At 33.2% G+C, this 21,221-nt stretch overlaps 1 protein-coding gene across 1 annotated transcript in view; it reads left to right on the forward strand.

Annotated features, from left to right (window-relative positions):
* The window catches only part of LOC148282067 (uncharacterized), a gene marked incomplete at its 3' end in the record, with an annotated part of 104,399 nt that overhangs the window by 13,392 nt on the left and 69,786 nt on the right, over nt 1–21,221 (forward strand). The window contains exons 6-8 of the mRNA XM_088225673.1: nt 2,123–2,310; nt 4,027–4,204; nt 6,884–7,078. Of these exons, the coding sequence (XP_088081799.1) occupies nt 2,123–2,310; nt 4,027–4,204; nt 6,884–7,078 (561 nt within the window). The remainder of the gene's footprint in view (nt 1–2,122; nt 2,311–4,026; nt 4,205–6,883; nt 7,079–21,221) is intronic.

Raw genomic sequence — 21,221 nt, forward strand, 5'->3', positions numbered from 1 at the left:
TACTGCGTAATGTCCTCGATTGTTGGAATAATATGTTTTTTTAACACTTTTTTGTACTGAATGGCATTCATCGTACCCTGTACAAAATTTAGAGGTCCTAAACCGTATGCTGTCATGCACCCCCAAATCATCACGTAGGGTGAATGTTTAACGGTTCGAGTGACGCACGACGGATGATATCTTTCCCCACGTTTTCGTCGAACTATCTTTCTGCCGTCTGGACCAAAAAGGTTGAATTTTGATTCATCAGAGAAAACAACATTTTGCCAATCCTCCAAGGTCCAATTCTGGTGCTCTTTCGCCCAATCCAGTCTAGCCTTCTTCATTTTGTCCGTGAGTAATGGTTTCTTTGCGGGACTCCGTGCTTGGAAACCATGCTCCAACAGCCGCCTGGACACTGTTTTTACTGAAAATGTTGATGTGCTGGTAGACTGCACCTCTGCGTGTATTTCAGGTGCCGTTAAAAATCGATCGCGCATAACAATTTTTTTTATTAAGCGATCATCTCGGGCAGATGTCACGCGCCCCCGTCCGCTTCCTTTTTTCCGTTCTATGGATCCAGTTTCTTGGATTTTTTTAAATAAAAACCTCACTGCACCTTCTGAATACCCAACTCGACGAGATATTTCACAATTAGATATGTTTTCTTGCGACAATGTGATTATTTTGGATTTTATCGCAATCGACATTTGCTTTGCACTTTCCATGATTGTTGTGTTATGTTCACTCAAACGCGGGTAAAACAAGACTGTTGAGACATTTTAAAATGTAAATATTGTAGAAAAGTGACACATAGTGTCCTTAATTTATTAAACAAAAGAAAGAGGTATCGATAAAGGATTTCTTAGAAAAAGGGTTCAGTAAAGTCAAGGGGCGCGGTAGCAGGTAAACTCGTAATTTTTTTTGTCTTGCGGTGTATATTAATAATATGGTCGCAAACAAATGCAAGAATCAATACAAAGAACAATGAATAAAGCACTTAAAGTAACATTTAATTTTAATAAATATACTAAAACAACAGATTTATATAGAATAACAAAAATGCTCAATTTAGATGAATTAATTTACACAGAAAAGGTAAAGTTGATATTTCAGATGAAAAAGAATAAAATAAAGACAAATATTAAATTTAATTTTAACTACAATATACATAAAATAAATACAAGAGCGTCAAATAATTCAACTTGCGAACAACCTAGGACTTGCGAACAACAGAAAAAGAAACAGTTTTTTGTATACAGCACTAATTTTCTACAATTCACTTTCTAATGACCTAAAAAATATACAAAACATATACGTACTTAAAAAACACCCAAATAAAACAGTTCCTTCAGCCCGTGTGACGAGTGATATGTGATGTTATATTATCGACTTTTTATTTACAAATACGCCCAATAGGTATTTTTATGACATATTTATACATAAAAAATTATAATAAAGGAAAGTAGATAGACACAATGGTATAAAGTAGACTTGGTGGGAGTGGAAGCGGGATAGAGGTGTTTATAATTGAATTTGATTCAGTGATCGTTTGAAAGAAGACAACTTGTTATCAAAGAAATCAAGACTGGTATGTTTGTTGGCAGACCTAAGAATTCTGGGCATAGGGGAATGAAAACCATAGTTAGTTCTATGGTTATCGGTATGAAAGAGGAAGTTTTGTCTGAGGTTTCTAGTTGGGATATTTCATTTTATTGAGCTCAGTAGTTCAGGCGCCTCAAAGAGTGAGTTGAGAATTTTGAATAGGACTAGAAGGTCGGATTTATTTCGACGGTCTTAAAGAGAAGATATATTTAAGACAGTTTCTAACTCATTATACGTATATTGGTCTCTGGTCTTATTAAAACTATTGTTTCATAATATAATATATCCCCCCATACCAGCCCTTTTGCTAATTGGGAATATTTCATTCAAATAAAATATGTAATGTAATATAATATGTAAAGTTAAAAATGATGTATTTTGTCATACATAAATAAATCTAATCAAAATAATATAGTCAGGTTTTTTCGCAATGTCTGGTGATTTCTTACTTCCTACCCTTTTCTGTTCTCTCCAGCGATGCTTGACCTAAAACAGAATTTATTAAGTTTATTCAACGTGATTTATACAATGTTTTTAGGAAATGCGCTCCAAATGGAAACCACCCTCAACGACGTCCCCCGACAGGAAACACAATGAGGAGCGGGAACCGGTGCTGGAAGGGTTTGTGCCCGACTATGACCTGGCTCTCTTCAGGGAGGCACAAGCTACAGCGGCCTACAGGATTGAGGCAGAACTTAAGAATATGCCTCCATCTAAGGGCACAAGGTAACATTTGTTTTTAGGATTCTTGTTCATAAAAAAAAATATTTTCATTCTAATAATTAATGGTTTTACTATTAAAAAATTACAACAGAGATGGAGAACATTTTACAGAAGGGAGTATGAAAGTCTAGGTATTTACAGGGCTTATGACTTGTCATTGGCTGGCTTAAGTGGCCACTTTACACAATGTGTAACATTCACCATTTTGTCTATGTTTGTTTCCATCCATATTTGTTCAATTCTTCCTTCTGTTGATTTTAGTGAAGTTAAAGAGCTGAAACCTTTATTGTTGTGTAGAGATTCATCTGATTGAATTATTTCACAAACTAACTATAACTAGTCAACGCCTGAAAACAATTTTCCAATTTTTAAACTTCTTGGACCAGTTGGTTTTATTACAATATTTTGAATTTGTTCAAATATTTGTAGACAAAAGACTGGATTTCACCCCCTAGGGAGTCATTAAGATTAACAAATTACAATAGAGATGGATTGTAATTTGTTAATCTTAATTTCTTAATCCATAAACATTTGGACAAACTCAAAATATTGTAATTGTTTTACTGATTAAATTTTTTTATTAGAAAACTAAGTTATAGTGATTTAGGGTTTCAATTTGTCAGTCTTGTATCACAAAGGTGCAATACGTCTATTTCAGTTTCTAAAACAAAAAGTTTAATTATAGCAATATAACCTAATTTAAAAATACCTGTTGTTAAAAAACATGTTTTAATACAGAATTTCACCTCATACGTTCAAAGTTTGAATAAGGTATCATTCGTTATGGCTGTTTTCTGCAAAATTACATATTTTAGGTTGTGTGCAGCCAGACAAAAACAAAAATTCTTTTAACACATAATTAAATTATTTTGAACGTTATTATAACAAAATAATTAAGTGATTCTTTACAATTAAGTACCCTAATATACATACAAAATAATATGTTCAATGAACATTTGTTAAGGATATTCCATCTTTCCTGCATTCTGCTTCATGATAATAGTGTTACAAGCTGTAAAATAGACATTGAAATTGCAAAGGGATGGTGAATTTTGTCTATGCGATAATATCTCACATAACGTTAAACATCTGTTATTTTCAATATTACAACAGAGAAAAATATGAAACCCTAAGAATTAACAGGTGTTATGACTTATCACTAATTATCAGAGAGCCGGTACAGAATTACAAATCAAGCGTTTCATCACAAAAGTTAATATGTAGGTCTAATAAATATGTATCTAATAAAGAGATTTTTAAAAATAATATTGAATAACATTGTGTTTTAAGATATACATAAATGAAGATAAAATATGTATTACGTAAAAGTAGGTAGGTACATGATGAAATATTTTCAAAAATTATTACTGTTTTAGGCAAAAAAACTAAGTAAAAAATAGGTATAGGTAATTAAAATACTAAATTTCTGTGATTTTTAGAGAATTCTAATAGTTGAAGTTATTTTGATTTTATCGCCGTAAGAATTTTTAATCTTAAAACCGACAACATAAAATGAAACATAAATTTTTCCACTCTCGTTTTTCAGTGTAGTCTGACGATTGAAAGATTTTCAAAATAATTCTGTCTACCAGACGCCACAACAATTATAATGATCATTTTATGTAATATCCAACACTATTGTAATACACATATTTTGCATTCTTTTTTTTTTTTAAATCATCTCTTTGTATGTATATTTACTTGAATTTTTTTTTACAGATATGTGTGCATGGGCAAGTACTGTATGGAGGCGTGGTACCAATCCCCATACCCCGCTGATGCCGCAAGATTACCCCAGATATACCTGTGTGAGTTCTGCCTCAATCATCACAAGACGGGCGCTGGCATTGCCAGGCACAAAGCCAAGTGTGTCTGGAGACATCCACCTGGAGACGAAGTAAGTTTAATTCTTTCATGTGAGCTTTATAATGTGACACTAAAAAATATTGATCTTGTGATGATACAAACAAAGATAAATTTCAAACATAAATGATGATTCCTTAAAATGTAATAATTTATTTGATTTTATTGTAAATTCAGCTAAGAACTGAACCCGTGACGTATCAACCGAGTTGCCTTTCGACACGTCATTGTAAATGCCCGAGCATTCTAGGTATAGAAGCACCAGTGGCTTGTGATCAAAAACACTGGCAGTGTATTTCTTTACATTTCTTCTTCCTCTCTCTTTTCCGCACCTAATGGTGCACTGCATCGGTACACCAATCGCATTGTAGTATCTTGATCATTTTTGTTACATGAAGGAAAGATGATCAGTCTTACGCTTTCTTTACATTTTGTAAACTTTTACTATAAGTAATGGATTCACATAGTGGTTTGCGATCTCAAAAGGGGTGTTCCGTGAGGCTGATTATGTAGTGCAAAACAAGGGAGTCTGGTAGTGTCCATTCTTTGGATAGACCCTGCCAGTCCCTCCTTGTGTGTCCCCAGCCGGACATATCTCTATAATCCTGGTATTTCTCACGCTATCATCCTCGGTGTCTTCATCTTGGAAGTCCAGGGCTGGTATTCTGAACGCGATTGCGCGCGAAGAGATCTCTCTGTTAGCTTGTATTCAGTACGTAAATACGCGTTGTGTGTTTAAAAATGTGTTTTTTATGCGCGCTTTTGAGTTCAGAATACCACCCCTGAATACTTGTTTGCTCCTTACTGTCTCTGCCCTTGCTTCAATGCCATATCGACGGTAAAAAAGCTAAATGACTGATACGCCAATTTTACAGGAGAGCCAATCAAAGTTTTTTTTTAAAGGAAAAGTGAGCAAAACTTTTTTCATTTTAAATCAGTTCTAAAACTATGTAGGCAAGAATATCATAAAACTTTTTTTTCCGGGACATGAATCACTATAACCACTCACATGCGTTGAAATCTATGATTCAAATACCCGTCGGCATTTGAAGTCCGCCATTTTGAGTTGATTTGAGTGTGACTGAAGTGCCAGCCTAAATAAAGAGCATTTTGCTTAAGCAATAAAATCCTTATTTTACTCACAGAGGAATTTTACCTGAAATGCCAAATGTGCAACAAAAACAAAATGGGTAAAACAACTTACGTTCGTTTAAATATGGAGTTCTACAAAATAAACACCAAATCAATCAATTACGTTTTCTTCGTACTTTATAGGTTTTGAAGTTAATTAGTTCAAACGGTATACAAGGTTCATTTCTATATGAAATAAAATGTTTGATGTGGTAACAATATTTGTTTACCAATAAGCAAAATTTGCTGAACAGTCCAAAAATATTTTTTAAAGTAAACCTAAACAACAATTCTTTAAAAAATGACTAAAATTTATTTCCGATCTGGTCCGATGGGAGTCGGCTCATATGATGCAGCTGAAAATTAATATATAACTCAATATCGCCGAAAGTAAAATGGTATACATAACTCAATATCGCCCAAAGTGGCGCATCAGTCACTTAGTTAGAAGCCAACTGGATTATAATTCTCCAATGTGGTCACCTTATCAAATCACTTTCTCAGATTCTATTGAGAGAATTTAGAGTAAGTTTCTTAGATGTATTAAATTTAAGATGGGTTTTTTTAGTCATCAATTAAATTATAACAAAATTCTAGACTCTCTAAAATTAACTAAATTGCAAGAACGAAGAAAATCGACCGATCTTACGACTTTATATAAAATAATAAAACCAATGTTTGATACCCCTGATCTACTGAAGTTGATTTCATTCTATGTACCACCTAGGTTTAGCAGAACATCTACAATATTTTATTGTCAAAATTCTCGAACGGTAGCTCAATATAACTCACCTATTTTTAGATTACAGAATACCGGGAATGAATATGCATCATTTTTTGATATATTTAGTTTATATCTGCCTAACTTAAAAAATAAAGTTACCAACATATTTTTATCAAAAAGAGCAAATCAACTTCAAGAAATTGGGTTAGAATAGTTATAATTTGATTGATTATTGTATTTTGTTATTGTATAATTACTTTAAAATATGTATGTATTTCAATTAATTTATAATATGTATAGTACGAGTATATTAATATATCATACTCGATTTTTTTATAATATTTATTGTCAAGCACTCTTTAAACCACAAATATGCAAATGGCGGAAATGCCTTATAATAAAAAAAAAAAAAAACAGTGACTTAGCCTTTATACCGTCGATATGTTATCATTGGTCTCTTACGCACGCTTTATAAATTCTTGTCTTACTCCTAATGACCATATCTTATTTTATATATCTTTATTTTTTCCATTTTGTGGATTTTAGAGCACCAGAGATTTCAGTCTGAAAGTGAATATGCTTATTATTTTACTAAAGGTATTTAAAAAAAAATAATATTTTAATTTTAATATACTTTTTTTTTAAAATAAAGAAATGACCCTTTAAGCCTATATTTTAGAGGCTTGTCAGCAGGTCGAAAATATAGGATATTGCAGGAAGTTATGAAAAATATTCCACAACACCCAGACTTAATAATTGAGAATTGGATTTTCTTCATGCAATTGGCGGGAATCAATTCCATGTCGCCATTCTAACCATTTGCGCCATTCATTAATTAATGAATAATTCTTATTATAGGTATATAGAAAGGGGAGCCTCGGTGTGTGGCAAGTGGACGGGAGAAGACATAAGCAGTACTGCCAACAATTGTGTTTACTCGCCAAGTTCTTCCTCGACCACAAAACGCTGTACTACGATGTGGAACCCTTCCTCTTCTACGTAATGACCCTCGTGGACAGCGAAGGCTGTCATACGGTTGGTTACTTCAGCAAGGTAAGTGATTTTATTTTTACCACTATACAATCATCTAGTAGCTTGAAGCTGATACGTTATGACGCATACATTTATTTGTGATTGTTAATACAATCAAGCGTATTCGGCAACATGCATTTTTTAGGTTTCATTTTTAAACAAAACTACATTTCTTTGTGTTTTAACAAAGATTCGCTAGCTACTTAACAGTCAAATATTAATGTGGTAAAATTCTATTAGGAGACTGGATCCATATATTAAGTATAAAATTTGTTATTCTTTCGTAATATATATGATTTTTTCTTTCTCTGAAATGCTTCCTATAGCAGGGGTGGCCGGCCGGTCGATCGTAGCCTTTAGGACTGTCGATCGCGACGAGGCAAAGAAATATTGTAGGCTTTCAAAAATACGAAGACTCAAGATTTTTTAGTTATCTAGTTCATGTAACCCAGTGTTTCCCAGCCTTCTTTATGCCATGCCCCACCGTAGTCTTTTCAAATGTCAGATGCCCCACCGACATATTTTTTAACTAAATAGGTAAATTTTCAAATCATATTGTAATATGTTTGTAGACACATGAACCCTTAATGAAATTAAATAAAACCTATTCTAATATATATATTATAACTGAAATTATTACAAAACACAAATTGAAAATGTAATTAAGTAGAATAAAATAAAAATTAAAACAATAATAAAACACTAATGGCAATTGAAATTTAGTACAAACACACACATATCTTGACGCCTAATTCATTATTAAATTTAGTAACGCTTCCTACAAATAAATTTTATGTCCGGATCTAACTTAGTTAATTTCAGTCTCAGGTTATTATTACTATTAGTTATATCCAACCGATTTCGTTTTTTAATGAGTAAAACGCTTATGGCGCTAAAACCTCATTCCACCAAATAAGATGAGGGAAAGGGTTTTCATTTCTTTCATTTTCATTTGAAAACAGGTTTCATTCTATTTTAAGTACAATTTGGCGTATATTACAATTTTGTACATCTACGGCATTTTTTGTATGACCGATGAGTATTCCATTTTATATGTGGAATGCCGACGTGTCTCATCTCTGAAGCGTGGTGCCCCACCCCTGAGGCGTTATGCCCCACCAGTGGGACTTACGCCCCACCGTGGGAAACACTGATGTAACCGATGATCGAAATACGCTACATTTGGTATTCCAATGGGAATGAATGTAATGGTAATTAAGAGCTAATTATTATATGCGTAAAAAATAAATATTTTATTAAATGTTTGGTAAAGTTGAAAAATACTGAAGGTGAAATACAACCAGTATCCTGAATTAGTATTTTCGACTCCTCGGGGTCCGAGGTTTGAATCCTGGCAGAGTCCAAATGATTTATTTGATTTTACACTGCAATGTGTCAGTTTCTGGACTAGATCGTGATGCGTATGACTTGTATTACTTATCTTCTTTGTAACAAAAATGATTGAGTTCCAATGCGGTGCCCTATGCGCCACTGGGTGCGGGTAGGGAATAATGATCGGTTTATTGCACGGACACTGGACAGTAACAATTAGACCTCTGGTCTGATCTAGTTGGCCACCCCAGCCTTATCGGATCTTATCATTTTTTTTGTTGTTAAATAAGCGACAAATTACGATGATAATGGCATTAATATTCTTTCCGGGCGATGTCGGATAAATTTTCTACAAAGGTTTAAAATACATATATTTTTAATTACCTGAAAACGAGACGTTTGGCGCCCTATGGGACAAACGCCGCGTATTACAGGAAGGGTAGAAATATCTTTTATGCGACTCCACAAGGTGGGAAAGATAAATCTACTCTATTATTTCATGCAAGTATTTTATGTCAATGCTTCAAGGTGTTTCAAATGACACACACATGTATAAATATTAAGAAAAGCTGTTGTTTCATTTACGTACTCACACTCTTGCGCAGCTCTTATGAGAGAGCTTGTACGTAATTTGATGATTTCTTTAGTCATTTAATTATATCAGTCTTCTATTCACACATAATTATTATAATATTGTGCGGTAACTACAAGTAGGTAACTTCAAAATCAGCATTTTTCAGTAACCCACCAAACACATCAATAAAACACACACAATTATTGTTTATTCATATTTTATTTAAGTAATTTATACACCGGTTCGAGTTCAGTAAAAAGGTAAAAAAACAGCGATGAGCTATTTAAACAAATGGTTATTAACACAGTTTGACATCAACATGTGGTGTCAAGATTATGATCGAGAATTTATTTATAGTAACCTTCTAAATTATTCATAAAACCATCAAGCAAGGTCATACGTAAGGGCCCAAAGAAGGGCGTGCATTCGTATTAATTGTCTAGTGAGTATTATGCAACTCTTTACAAGTCCATCAAGAATAATCTCGGGAGGCTGGCTAAGTACGCGAGCTGTTCCGAAGTATGCATGGAAGCGGCTGCTTGCAGCTTAGGCAAACCTCCATGAAGTGCTGAGATTCATCTCCCAGTACCAGGACTTTTCCTAAGTGCATGGAAGCGGTCCGGGAGCTGTGGAGATGAACTCCAGGCTTGAAAGCAAATATCTTTTTGTCATGACTGCCCCTAATATGCCACGATTCGGTTAAATTTTGAACTTTATGACCATTTAAATTTAAATAAAACATCGTCACAAATCTTGATGTCAAACATGTCGCGTTTTTGTTTACACATTTTTTAACAATTTTATTCTAAAAATTATGTATGAAAACATTTCTCCATAATATCCAAATTGATTTTGAAAATACAATGAATTTTTCTACATCCATATCACATGTTTTTATCAGTATTTGTAGTATATGATATTTCCCTATTCCGATACATCTTGGTATAAAATAAATAATATTTTTCCTGAACTCGCTCGTTATTACAATGTTTATTAACATGTGTATCCATTTTCGTGCGCTTACGTGTGAACTGTGGCCGAATGTTCGTATTGTCCCAGCGTTCTGTCCTGCACAGTCAAGGCTGTTCATGGAGCTGGGACAAGACAATATTGTTTTATCTATTGTATTGTTCACGTGTAAACGATAGGTACTTAATAGATGGTGTTGCTATCAGGCTGGTTTCGTAAATGTTATAACTACAGGCGGAAATATCTGTCATCTCAGTCATTTATATTACTGCTAATTCCTTGTGAGTATGTTCCTTTAGTCATTTTATTTATATTGGGGTACCTAGTACCTAACCCCCTCTTCCATATCATCCCCCTTTCCCCCCACATGACAACCACAACACCCTCTCAGCCGACCATTTGGGCCAGACAATTCATGCAAATGCGATTTTCCTAACATTTGCATCCACTATACCGCCCTCCCTCGGGGTGGGGTATTTAATGAATAAGTACTGCCATAAATACACCTCCCTGAAGAACTGGAATGTATTTTCAACTGGGAGAGAGTATCGATGAATGATATTGATGTTTTTTGCCTATATTTGATAATAAATTAAGGACCTTGCATGAAGGAGGGGGACAGGTCTAGTTTAGAAACATTTTAGGAAATTAGAAAAAAAACTGTTTAAAAAAAATTGGTAATACCTGGAAGTATAAATTATACATAAAATTTTAATATACCTTTACATTTTTTATGGAGCCCAATCAGATTCTTTCCTTTAATTCCTTATAATTTCTACCTATTAATTTTTTGTTACTGGATTTTTGATAATACTAAAGTAATATTAACTAACACATAATATATTTTTGAAAATCATATTCCTGCATAAAGTGTACTCCTGTTGGTAAGAAGAGAGGAGTTTGACGTTTGCAAAAAGAGTTCTATATTTGAAATTTAATTATCAAATATATATCAAAATTCCATGTCACGCATATCTTCACAGTTTATGTAATCCAAAACACGAAAATATTCATGTATATGTACATATTCAATTTGAACTAAGTACAATCATTGATATCAAACTTTTGATTGTGTTCATTTAATCTATACACGAGTATATACTTAAATCTAGCAATAGCAAAGTATTGCCGGGTTCAACTCGTAATGTACGCTATAGGAACTTTGACTTATTAACTATAAAGGAATTACAAAAATATAAATATTAAATTGTACATTACAGTCCCGTTTAACCGAATGTTCGGATCAACCGAATTTATTATTTATTTATTTATTATCATTATATTACATACACAAAATTATAATTTATGTAAAGTTGCTTTGACTGTCTAACTAGGGTTATTTACCCCGTTCTAAGACAGTCAAAAAAATATAAAAAACAGTAATCAATTTATAGAAACAGTTATAAAGATACAGGACAAAGTGAAAAACAAAGTAAAAAATGGAGTAAAAACATGGTAAAAAATGTAGTAAAAACATAGTAAAATGTAATAAAAACATAGTAAAATTGTAGTAAAAACATAGTAAAAATGTAGTAAAAACATCATAAAAATATAGTAAAAACATAATAAAAATATAGTAAAAACATAATAAAAATGTAGTAAAAAAAAACGTAGCAAAAAAAATTAATTAAAAATTACCGATATACTTTTTGTATTACCATATTCTATACTGCTTTCATACAGTAAGCGTTGCGGGTGCACGGATTGTACACAAGCATTCGCGTAGAAGTCGTAGCTGCTGAGCTGCTTGTCATTAAACGTCGTAGAGATTGAGTTGCACAGAAACAGTCTTCTTGTACGAAGCAAAAGAAAATATTCAATGCTGAACATTTAGCTATGTACATATTTTCCAGCCTTAGCCTCATCGGTCCCATCAAATTCGGTTGAACGGGACTGTAGTGTATCTAAGAACTCACGAGAACTTAGAGTCGCTAGCTATAAGATGCACCCGAGTACAGCTGAACATAATCCGACACATCCCGGCCGCAGGTTTCGGCTGAGCCGAAACGGAAACTGTCGCCGAAACTCGTTTTATTCTTACCTTGCGCTTGATTTCTCGTGCATCACGATCTATAAGGTTCATAAGCATGTTTAAAATGGGATTGATTTATTACCATTTATTATTTATTTATACACAAATATATATATTTCAAAAACTAATAACGTATCCCCTAACTCTATGAGGCCAAGGGCCCTGTTTTGAGTTGGGATACAACATAATGGGAAGTGGAAGCACGTACAAAATTAAACAATAGCGAAATTTTTTAAAAAATATTATTACATAAACATAAGTTTCATGAAAATGTAAGAAATTTAAAAAAAAAATCAAAACGAACTACTTTGCACGACGTCACTAGTTCTTCCGAATCAACCAATGATAAAAGAGTTGTGTTAGGTTTCCGGTTTACGGTAAGTCGAGTGAAGAATTAGTAGAACTCATCTAGAAGAAGGGAAGAGAATTTGAGACGTCACATTCAGAGTAATTTTAAAAATACAGAACTTTAAAAAAATCATAGCGCTGATAATACGATACATAAAAAATATAAAAATATATTTTTTGGCCTAGTTCAATAGTCTTTTAACAAATAAAAATACATTTATTTATTAAACTTTTTGTCTATAATGTTATTTGTACATTGGCGGGCTTATTGCCAAATGGCAATTTCTTCCAACCAACCGTATATAAAATTATCACTGAATTTTTTTTTTATTATTCTTTTTATTTTAAAAGGAGTAATCCACTAAGCCTCTTTAGAGGCTTGTCACGGTGGGAAATGGAGGATATTGAAGGAAGTTATTAAAAATTACCACAACACTCAGACCAATAGAGAAAAAAATCTTTTTTGGATTTTTTCTTGCAACTGGCGGGAATCGAAACCGCGACACCAGCTTCACAGTTGGCCGTCTAACTACTTCGCGACGGCGGCTGTGCAATGATACAAATATATGAAATGGATTTTTAATAAATAATTGTATTTTCAAAATTAATATGGATATTGTGGAGAAATATTTTCACACATAAATGTAAAAAAGAAATTTAATAAATAAACGTTGCTTAAAAAACGCGACGTGTTTAGCCTTAGTGGCTGTGACGTCAATATTCGTGATAATGTTCTAAACAAATTTCAAAGGCCAGGAACAAATAAACATGAATCGTGACATATTAGGGGCGTGGCCAATAGAATAACCATTTTTGCGGGAATTCAAAATTACAAATTAAAAAAATATTTTTTATATTACTAATAATAAGCAATTTTTTTTTTTTGCTGGAGAGTATTTCATAGACCTTTATTACGTTAAACATGTAAAAAAAGTTATATTTCCCTATTATTTCTCTTTATTTCTATTGTAAAACGAGAACTTAAGTCCTTGATTTGAATCTTGAAATAGGGCGCACATGAACATATTCGTATGTGCTCTAACAATAACAATGCACATATATTTAATTTATAAGTTGTTTAATACATATTTCTTAGTCTCCTGTTATTATTGCCTTGCATGTGCCGCGACCCCCCAAGCAGAGCTTCGTCCCCCTCTGGGGTTCGCGATCCACAGGTTGAAAAGCACCGGTGTATAGTAAACTATCTAAATATATCATGTACAATACATGTGATTACCGCCATGACTCCGATGATTTTTCGCTTCGGAATAACCCGAAATATTTATTTGCGTGGCGGCGCGGCGTGCATTGGGTCGGCTCTAGAAATAGCGACCGGAGTTCATATTCGAGGAATTTGCGCACGCGGTCTCGTCAAATACATACCTGGAACTCAGCGCAGGAGGAGGCTTTTATTTAAAAAATATATATCCACTAAGAAGAATTCTCCGACGAGAACTAATGACGTCACGTGCGGAGTAATTTCAAAATTACGAAACTATAAAATCGTAGCGCTGATAATACTATACATAAAAATAAAAATAGGAGTTTTAATTCCAATATTTATGTTTGGAAGTGAAAACGGAACTGGCTGAGGAAGGATGAAATCCGAGTGAACGCGGTCGCAATGCAATCTCTTAGACGAACGTGTAAGAAATCAATGTATGACAGGGTTGCGAATGATGAAATCAGGCCAGAGTGTAAATCTGAGTCACGCATGATTGATTGATTTGAGATCAATAAATTTAAATATCCCAACTAGAAACCTCAGACAAAACTTACTCTTTCATATAACCATAGAACTAACTATGGTTTTCATTCCCCTATGCCCAGAATTCTTAGGTCTGCCAACAAACATACCAGTCTCGATTTCTTTGATAACAAGTTGTCTTCTTTCATACGATCACTGAATCACATTCAATTATAAACACCTCTCTCCCGCTTCCACTCCCACCAAGTCTACTATATCCCATTGTGTCTTTCTACTTTCCTTTATAATAATTTTCTATGTATAAATATGTCCTTAAAAATGCCCATTGGGCGTATATATAAATAAATAAGATAAGATGGTTTGGTCATTAGAAAAAATATCGATTTAGCACTTGTACAATTCATGTTCACTTTTTAACATGATGCCCTGGCACTAGCCAAATGAATTTTTCAAGGTTTCTTCTCCGTAAATAAGAATAGTTTTTAAAATAGGTTGAAAAAAATAATTTTTCTTAAAAAGTTTTTTTAGAGCCCTTAAAAGTTAGTTGAAAAATTAAGGCTGCAGATTTATTTTTATTCGGAATTAAATCAAATAACGACTCAAAACTGTATTGTAGGATGAAAGGCTTACTATTGAGCTACTTGAAAAAAAAATTACGATCGTAGACTTAATAGTTTGGCTACACTTGGGACATCCAGCCTAAAATCGGATTTTTACTAAAATTTCTTAAAAATCCGAATAACTTTTAAACGACTGAATATCGCGGAACATACATGGGGGTTACATCGATAGGCATTGAGGTTCCCCATCGCTCTGCCACCGATAATCCATTCTCCCAGTTACCGGCTGTATATTGTTGTGTTATATTTACTTATAAAGGTGCTAAGCTTGCTTTGTTTCTTTGTTGTTCTCAAAATGTGTTTTTTTTATGTTAATATTATTTATGTCCCGAATTGAGTTATTGTAATTCATGGGAATGTAATTCATATGTATTATACTTGTAAAATACTTTGTGTTATATGATTTTTCAATAATTAAAAAAAAAATAAATGGAATAGTCCAAAAACCGCATACGCCTCTCAAACGGAATCCGACTAAACTACTCCCAAATTATTAGTTTTTCATTTTGGCCATTAGGTACTCCGTAGACGTCGCTTAGTACGCAACTGCCGATTTAAATTCAATTATGCCGTTTTGTGTCGTTTGCAAGTGTCAAAATACAGTAGTATCACATTTCATGTGTAAGAAGCGAATTTACAAGTAATATTCTTTAAGAATTTGATTATTTTACCATCTGTTAGATTGTTAAATAAAAGTACGTGTACATTTTGTTGGTATTGCCGGGTTAGTCGAATTTTTTACCTGGCTTTCTATTAATAAGCCTAATATTAAACGGTATTAATTAGCTTAATTACTATATTATTATTTAGTAGTTTTTTTTTACGTTTGCCTAATAAAAGTACCTGATTTTTCATAGTCTAGTCAGTAAAATATTATTTCTTGTAAAATATAACAACACAAAATTATCTTATATTTGTGTATATTGTTCATGGTCTGGCAACATTACGGGGCCACTTCACGCATGCGCGCAGGCGGTATGTCGGGTAGAGGGGCGACTTTTGGACACAGTACGATGTATACAAACTGGGTTCTACGCGCCTTCTGGTATGTTATAATTCCATGAAAAAAACATTTAAAAACAAATTATTAGAGGTACGCCAGTTATTTAATATATTTATATTTGATTGAAGTGCGTAGCAGTCATTTTCATTTGTTATTTCCTTGTAGATCTTAATGTCGTAGTGTAGCTTTTCAATTCTAACAGTCTGGTAACCCCGAGCCTTCAGTTTCCTGGTATTCGATTGATTTCTAGACAGACACACATACGGTAGTTCTAACGCTTGCCGGAAATCGCTAATCCCGAAACAGGCTGTTAGTTTTTTTCCTGTGAAAATCGTCCGCCTTTAAGGTGTGTAGTATCTGCGTATCGCATTAGGCTCACGCCATTTTTTACCCAGCTGAAATTCAATTAGAGTACATTGAATCGATGTAGACTGTGATTACAAGATTGTAAGATGTAATTACTAAGTCTAGACCCAGACACTTGTACTAAAAAAATCATAGAATTAAGAATAGTCCAGAAGGAGCGTAGAATCATATTTGAATACATCGGACAGTGTCCAAAAATCTTTGCCCCACTTTCGCCGCGCGCATTCGTGAAGTCGCCGCGTAATGTTGCCAGATGGGAAAAATATAATCATAACACAATTGTAAGGCAAAAAAAGCAATTTGTTGATTTTTCTAAAATTTTAATGTGCACGCGGAAACATTGATTGACACAACAGAGTAGATAAGTAAAGGGTCATTTAATAAGAGTAATTGAATGCATGAACCTTGAACTAAAATATAAAACAAATGTTATTTCACATAAAACGGATATTTTTATATCATGTCAAAAAATATTTGATGTTTTAAAGATAATTTACATATAAAAAAAAATGCGTTCTTATGATTTGCCCAAATATTTAATTTTGAGGGCCATTTTCAACGAGTTGTAAATAACTCACTATTAGAAAATGGAATCATGTTGGGGTAAAGTGGGATTAAATTAAATTGACATTAAAAATTAATATTTAATCCCTAATAGTAGAGTACAATATGCTATGTATATTTACATTTTTTTTAGGCATCTATCTATGTAGGTAAACCCGTACCAAGAAAATGAACTATTAAACAATATGTCTCCATGTTTTTTTTCAAACGTCTGAACTTTATATTCTAGAATATTCCGTCTTTTGCTTGTGGTAACACGATGTTACATCTCCGCACGAAGGGAATTATTTACCATAGTCTTTTAAGAGTTTAATACCAAATTAGATGAATATCGTCTAAATTTTTTAAATCCGCTATTCTAAGAATATTCTATTCATTTGAGAATTTTACGGTAAGGGACGATCCTATTCTATAAACATATTGTTTTTTTGTAATGTACAGGGTCGAATTTGTCAAATCTAAGGGCTCAATAAATGGCATAATTATAATATACTGTTGCGTTTTATTTGCCAACGAACGCCGTTTTTCGGCACCGAAAGTTTCCTTCAGTCGAAGGTTACCCGGTTATCTTTGAATTTTTCTGGGCTAACGTGCCGGCAGCCGGTGCGTACCGTCCGCGCCTCGTTCCTGGTTCTCGGGCGCACACGAGGGCCGGCGGCCGGGGGCCGGCGCGAGCCGCAAAAACCAGAGTACCGCTTCTCCGGCCAGACGTCGCGCTCCGTCGGCCGCCATCAATAATACATGAGGCGGGCAATTAGGGGAGCTTGCGCGAAAACTGCGCACTACGTAGACGAATTATCCCGTGTGCCGAGCACGAGAGTCAACGGCGCACATACGTTGATTTAAATGATTAGGCGGTCAAAATTATTTTACACTGCATTTTGACTTTCAATCATAACATTTTGTGTAAAGCATTGCCCTTTGTAAAATAGAATATTTTCCCCGCAAAAAAAGAAAAAAAAACACGCGAACTTAAAAAACACAAAATTGATTTTTAATGACAAATTTCACGAACAAAGACATATTTTAGGCACAAACTAATAATTTAAATGCAAATACATATTTTGGATTTGATTATTCATTAATAGATAATTCTTGATCCGTGTCTAAAATATTAAATTCGATATTTGGGTCAGCTGGTAGTAACATATTGATTTTTTCAGGGCAAAATGATCTTGGTTTTTTTTTTGTTTGTTTCATGCTACTTAATAATAATGAGTCTTAACTCAACAGTAGTCGACTGTATATATCAAGGTTACATTCCTCCCTCGAGAACATTCTTGTGCAGTTTTCACGGTATAACCGAAAGTGCTTATTTCGGGCTTCTTCTGCCTCTTCTGACAACTGTCCTATAATATGGCATTTTCAATTATTCTTTCTAACCAAGGTTTTGAGAAATAATGCTTCTCTTTTATGGGATTTATACCATTTTTCTTTTATTGGTGTTTTAAAGTACGCAAATCTTTGTTTTAAAATGCGTAAATTATCTGGTGTATCACCTTTACTTGACAAGGGGTGATTTTCCATAAATGTATTTACTTTTTCCATCTAAATTAGGCAAATATTGCTGTTGTATTTCATCGTAAAGATATTTACGGCTCCGTGTTTTTGTACCCGGCGTATCAGGTATACCTAAAATAATTAAAAAATCCCAGTTTATTACATTTTAAACAAAAGTTGTTTTTTTTTCATGTCATCCTTGAAAAAACCTATAACCTGGCCATCCGCTGCTATCCGCACTCAAATTTTATGTTATTATTTAGCCTAAAATATGAAGTATACAGCGCAATAACAAACATTACGCGATAAGAGGCGATAATATAACAAAATGTCTTATAAACATGAAATTTAAAATAAAAAATCATTACAAAACAACCTTTTTATGAAGTTCTACAAATATTATAAAATAAAGTTAAAAATCGTGTAAAAGTATCAAGACATATAAATTATTATCTGAATTATTCGAATCCATTACAATAATTAAAAAAAGTTACGTAGACATCACAAAATGTATCTTTGTTTAAATGTTTACACGGAGCGCTGAGAACAATGACGACCTGCACTTCGCGAGACGACCAAGTTTCAACTAACTGCGCGCGCGCACGGTCAAAGGTGCGTGAGTGGGGATGGTAAATTTTTGTTACTGTGACATTTCTTCTACTACAAGATTTTTTTGGTATTTTTAACGTCACTTTTGAAATTTCACTTTCGACCGGCTAATTCTTAAAAATAAACGTTTGTGCGGCGTTCGTTCGTATGTAGCCGAAGCAAGAGCGAAATACAATTTTTATGGAATTAGAGTGAGGTAGTTGCATGGGATTCAATCTGTGTCCAGGCGGGTGAGGAATACAGTTCTGTGTGTGTGAAATAGAACCAGCTTGACGGGGTTATCTTGGATATATAGTTATTAATGAGAATCTACCGTATTTTTTTGACCATTAGACGCACTTTTTTACTTTGAAAATTCAACCAAAAATTGAGTGCGTCTTATGGTCCGATGCGACTTATCGTCCGCAAAATACGGTAATTGGTTGAAATTTTTTGTCTGCCTTTTTGTTCCCTTCATTTGGAAAAAAACCGATACAGCTTACGTTCAGAATTCCATGTCCGCTCCCTAGTTGGAGCATATGGTATCCACAAAGAGCCTTCTCGCATCTTTATCGGCTGCCAACTCTTCTGCGTCCTCCTAAGTCAGGTTCTCGTCCCAAAGTTCTGACATAACTGCCGACTAACTGTCAGTAGTGGACGTCCAGGACGTCGAAAACTTATTTTAAAAATATTTTTCTCATAAAAACAAAACACATAGAATTTATACAATGGTTTCAATATGTCGGTAGAAATATATATATATTTATATAATGTGTCTCAATTACATTATGAGGATAACTTTTATTATAACATAATCATATTTATGCTAAGTACTTGTTTTAGTGTATCAGTGTTATTATTGTTCATGTTAGTGAGGGTGAGTATGTATATATTGTGTGAGGGTGTGTGTTATATGTGTATGGGTGTGTGAGTATTGTATGTATGTGACGATGTGTAGTGAATATAAGTAAACTTATTGTACAATGATCATAAAAAAAATCTGTTCAAAATAAAAAAGCCTCTTTACAGGTTGGTCCAAGATCCTTCAATCTTCTAACCAAGGAACTACAAAACATAAAATCACTGGTACAGTTCAAAGAAGGTTTGAGGTCTTGGATTAGCATGGAAGGAGCAGATAGTAACATTCTTAAATAAAAAAAATAAAAAAATAAATGCATACTGCAAATAAATCATATTTTCGTAATTTCAGCATATGTTATTTTGGTTTTTCTTTTATTTTTCTTTTCTTTTATTTTTCTTTTCATGGTCATGTCATACCATATATTTGTGGTATAAACTTTTTAATCATTAAAAAAGGAATGGCCCACGCTCAGACGCTGAAGTCTTTGTGGGCATTTTTTCCAATTCATGTTATAGCTTAATTTTAAGATGTATTTTTCTTAAGTGTATTTTTGTAATTATATTTCTATGTAAATTATATATGTATGGAACAATAAACAAATTAAAAAAAAAAAAATATATATATATATATATATATATATATATATATATAAATATATATATAAATTGAACGCGAACTGAAAGGGAGTCGAAAATGCTCACTTTCATATTGAAGGCTTGTAATCAAATAAAATAATAAATGTAACGTAAAAGCAAACATATTATCTTGTAGAGCAGAAATTTTTCTTTCGAATGACGTATAACCCTCACCATTTTGTTTTGTTTTTGGTGTTCATTTTTAAATCTGAAAAAAAAAAAACGGACACTACTTATGTTAACACCTTATACATGGTGTGTCCGGAAAGTAATGTCAGTGAGTCGATAACGAAGAATTTATTAAACTTTTCTTATCAAATTATTGAATTTAATAAATTATTAAATTTGTTGTAATAAAGGGAAAGCACTTCTGAGAAGGGGACCAGCCAACTACAGGTCATAAGCCCTGTAAATGCCTAGACTTCCACATTCCCTTCTCTAAAATGTTCTCCATCCCTGTTGTAATTTGCTCATCTTAAATAAGGATGTTTTATTTTTTGTAATCTCCAAATAGACGTTTTCACTCGGATTTGAAAAGTAAAATTTGTATAAATATGCTTGGTTTTGACACTAAAAATATTTATCCTCACTATGCGAAGAATAATTAAACGAATGAAAGTGACGCTAATACCACAATAAATATGTTTTACTGTATTAGAAAAAGTGCGAGAATAGAACTTATAACAAGAAAGACAGTGACGCTGACAAAAACAAAATAAGAGATTCGTTAAATGAGTCGGTTATTGGCAGTGAGCAGGAGTGCACGCTAGTTATATGACCGGCGTATTTCTGATTTTTAATTTATTTTACTATAACAGGCCTAAATTATATTATGATTTTTGTAAATTATGGAAAAGAATTTATTTTACATTTGAAATGTTTGAACTTTAGAATATTCTGTCTTGCTTAAGCTAACACGATGTTACATCGCCGCGTGTAAAGGATTTTTTAGCACAGTCTTTAAGAGCTGACCAGACGAGACATAACATGACGTTACGTTTTTATACGGCTTTTCAACATTATAAATACATATTTTTAAATGTAATAAATTGTTGAAAGTAAG

The sequence above is a fragment of the Micrasema longulum genome, unplaced genomic scaffold (assembly GCF_059751315.1).
Source record: "Micrasema longulum isolate JH-2025_06_02 unplaced genomic scaffold, ASM5975131v1 h1tg000381l, whole genome shotgun sequence".
Lineage (NCBI taxonomy): Eukaryota > Metazoa > Arthropoda > Insecta > Trichoptera > Brachycentridae > Micrasema > Micrasema longulum.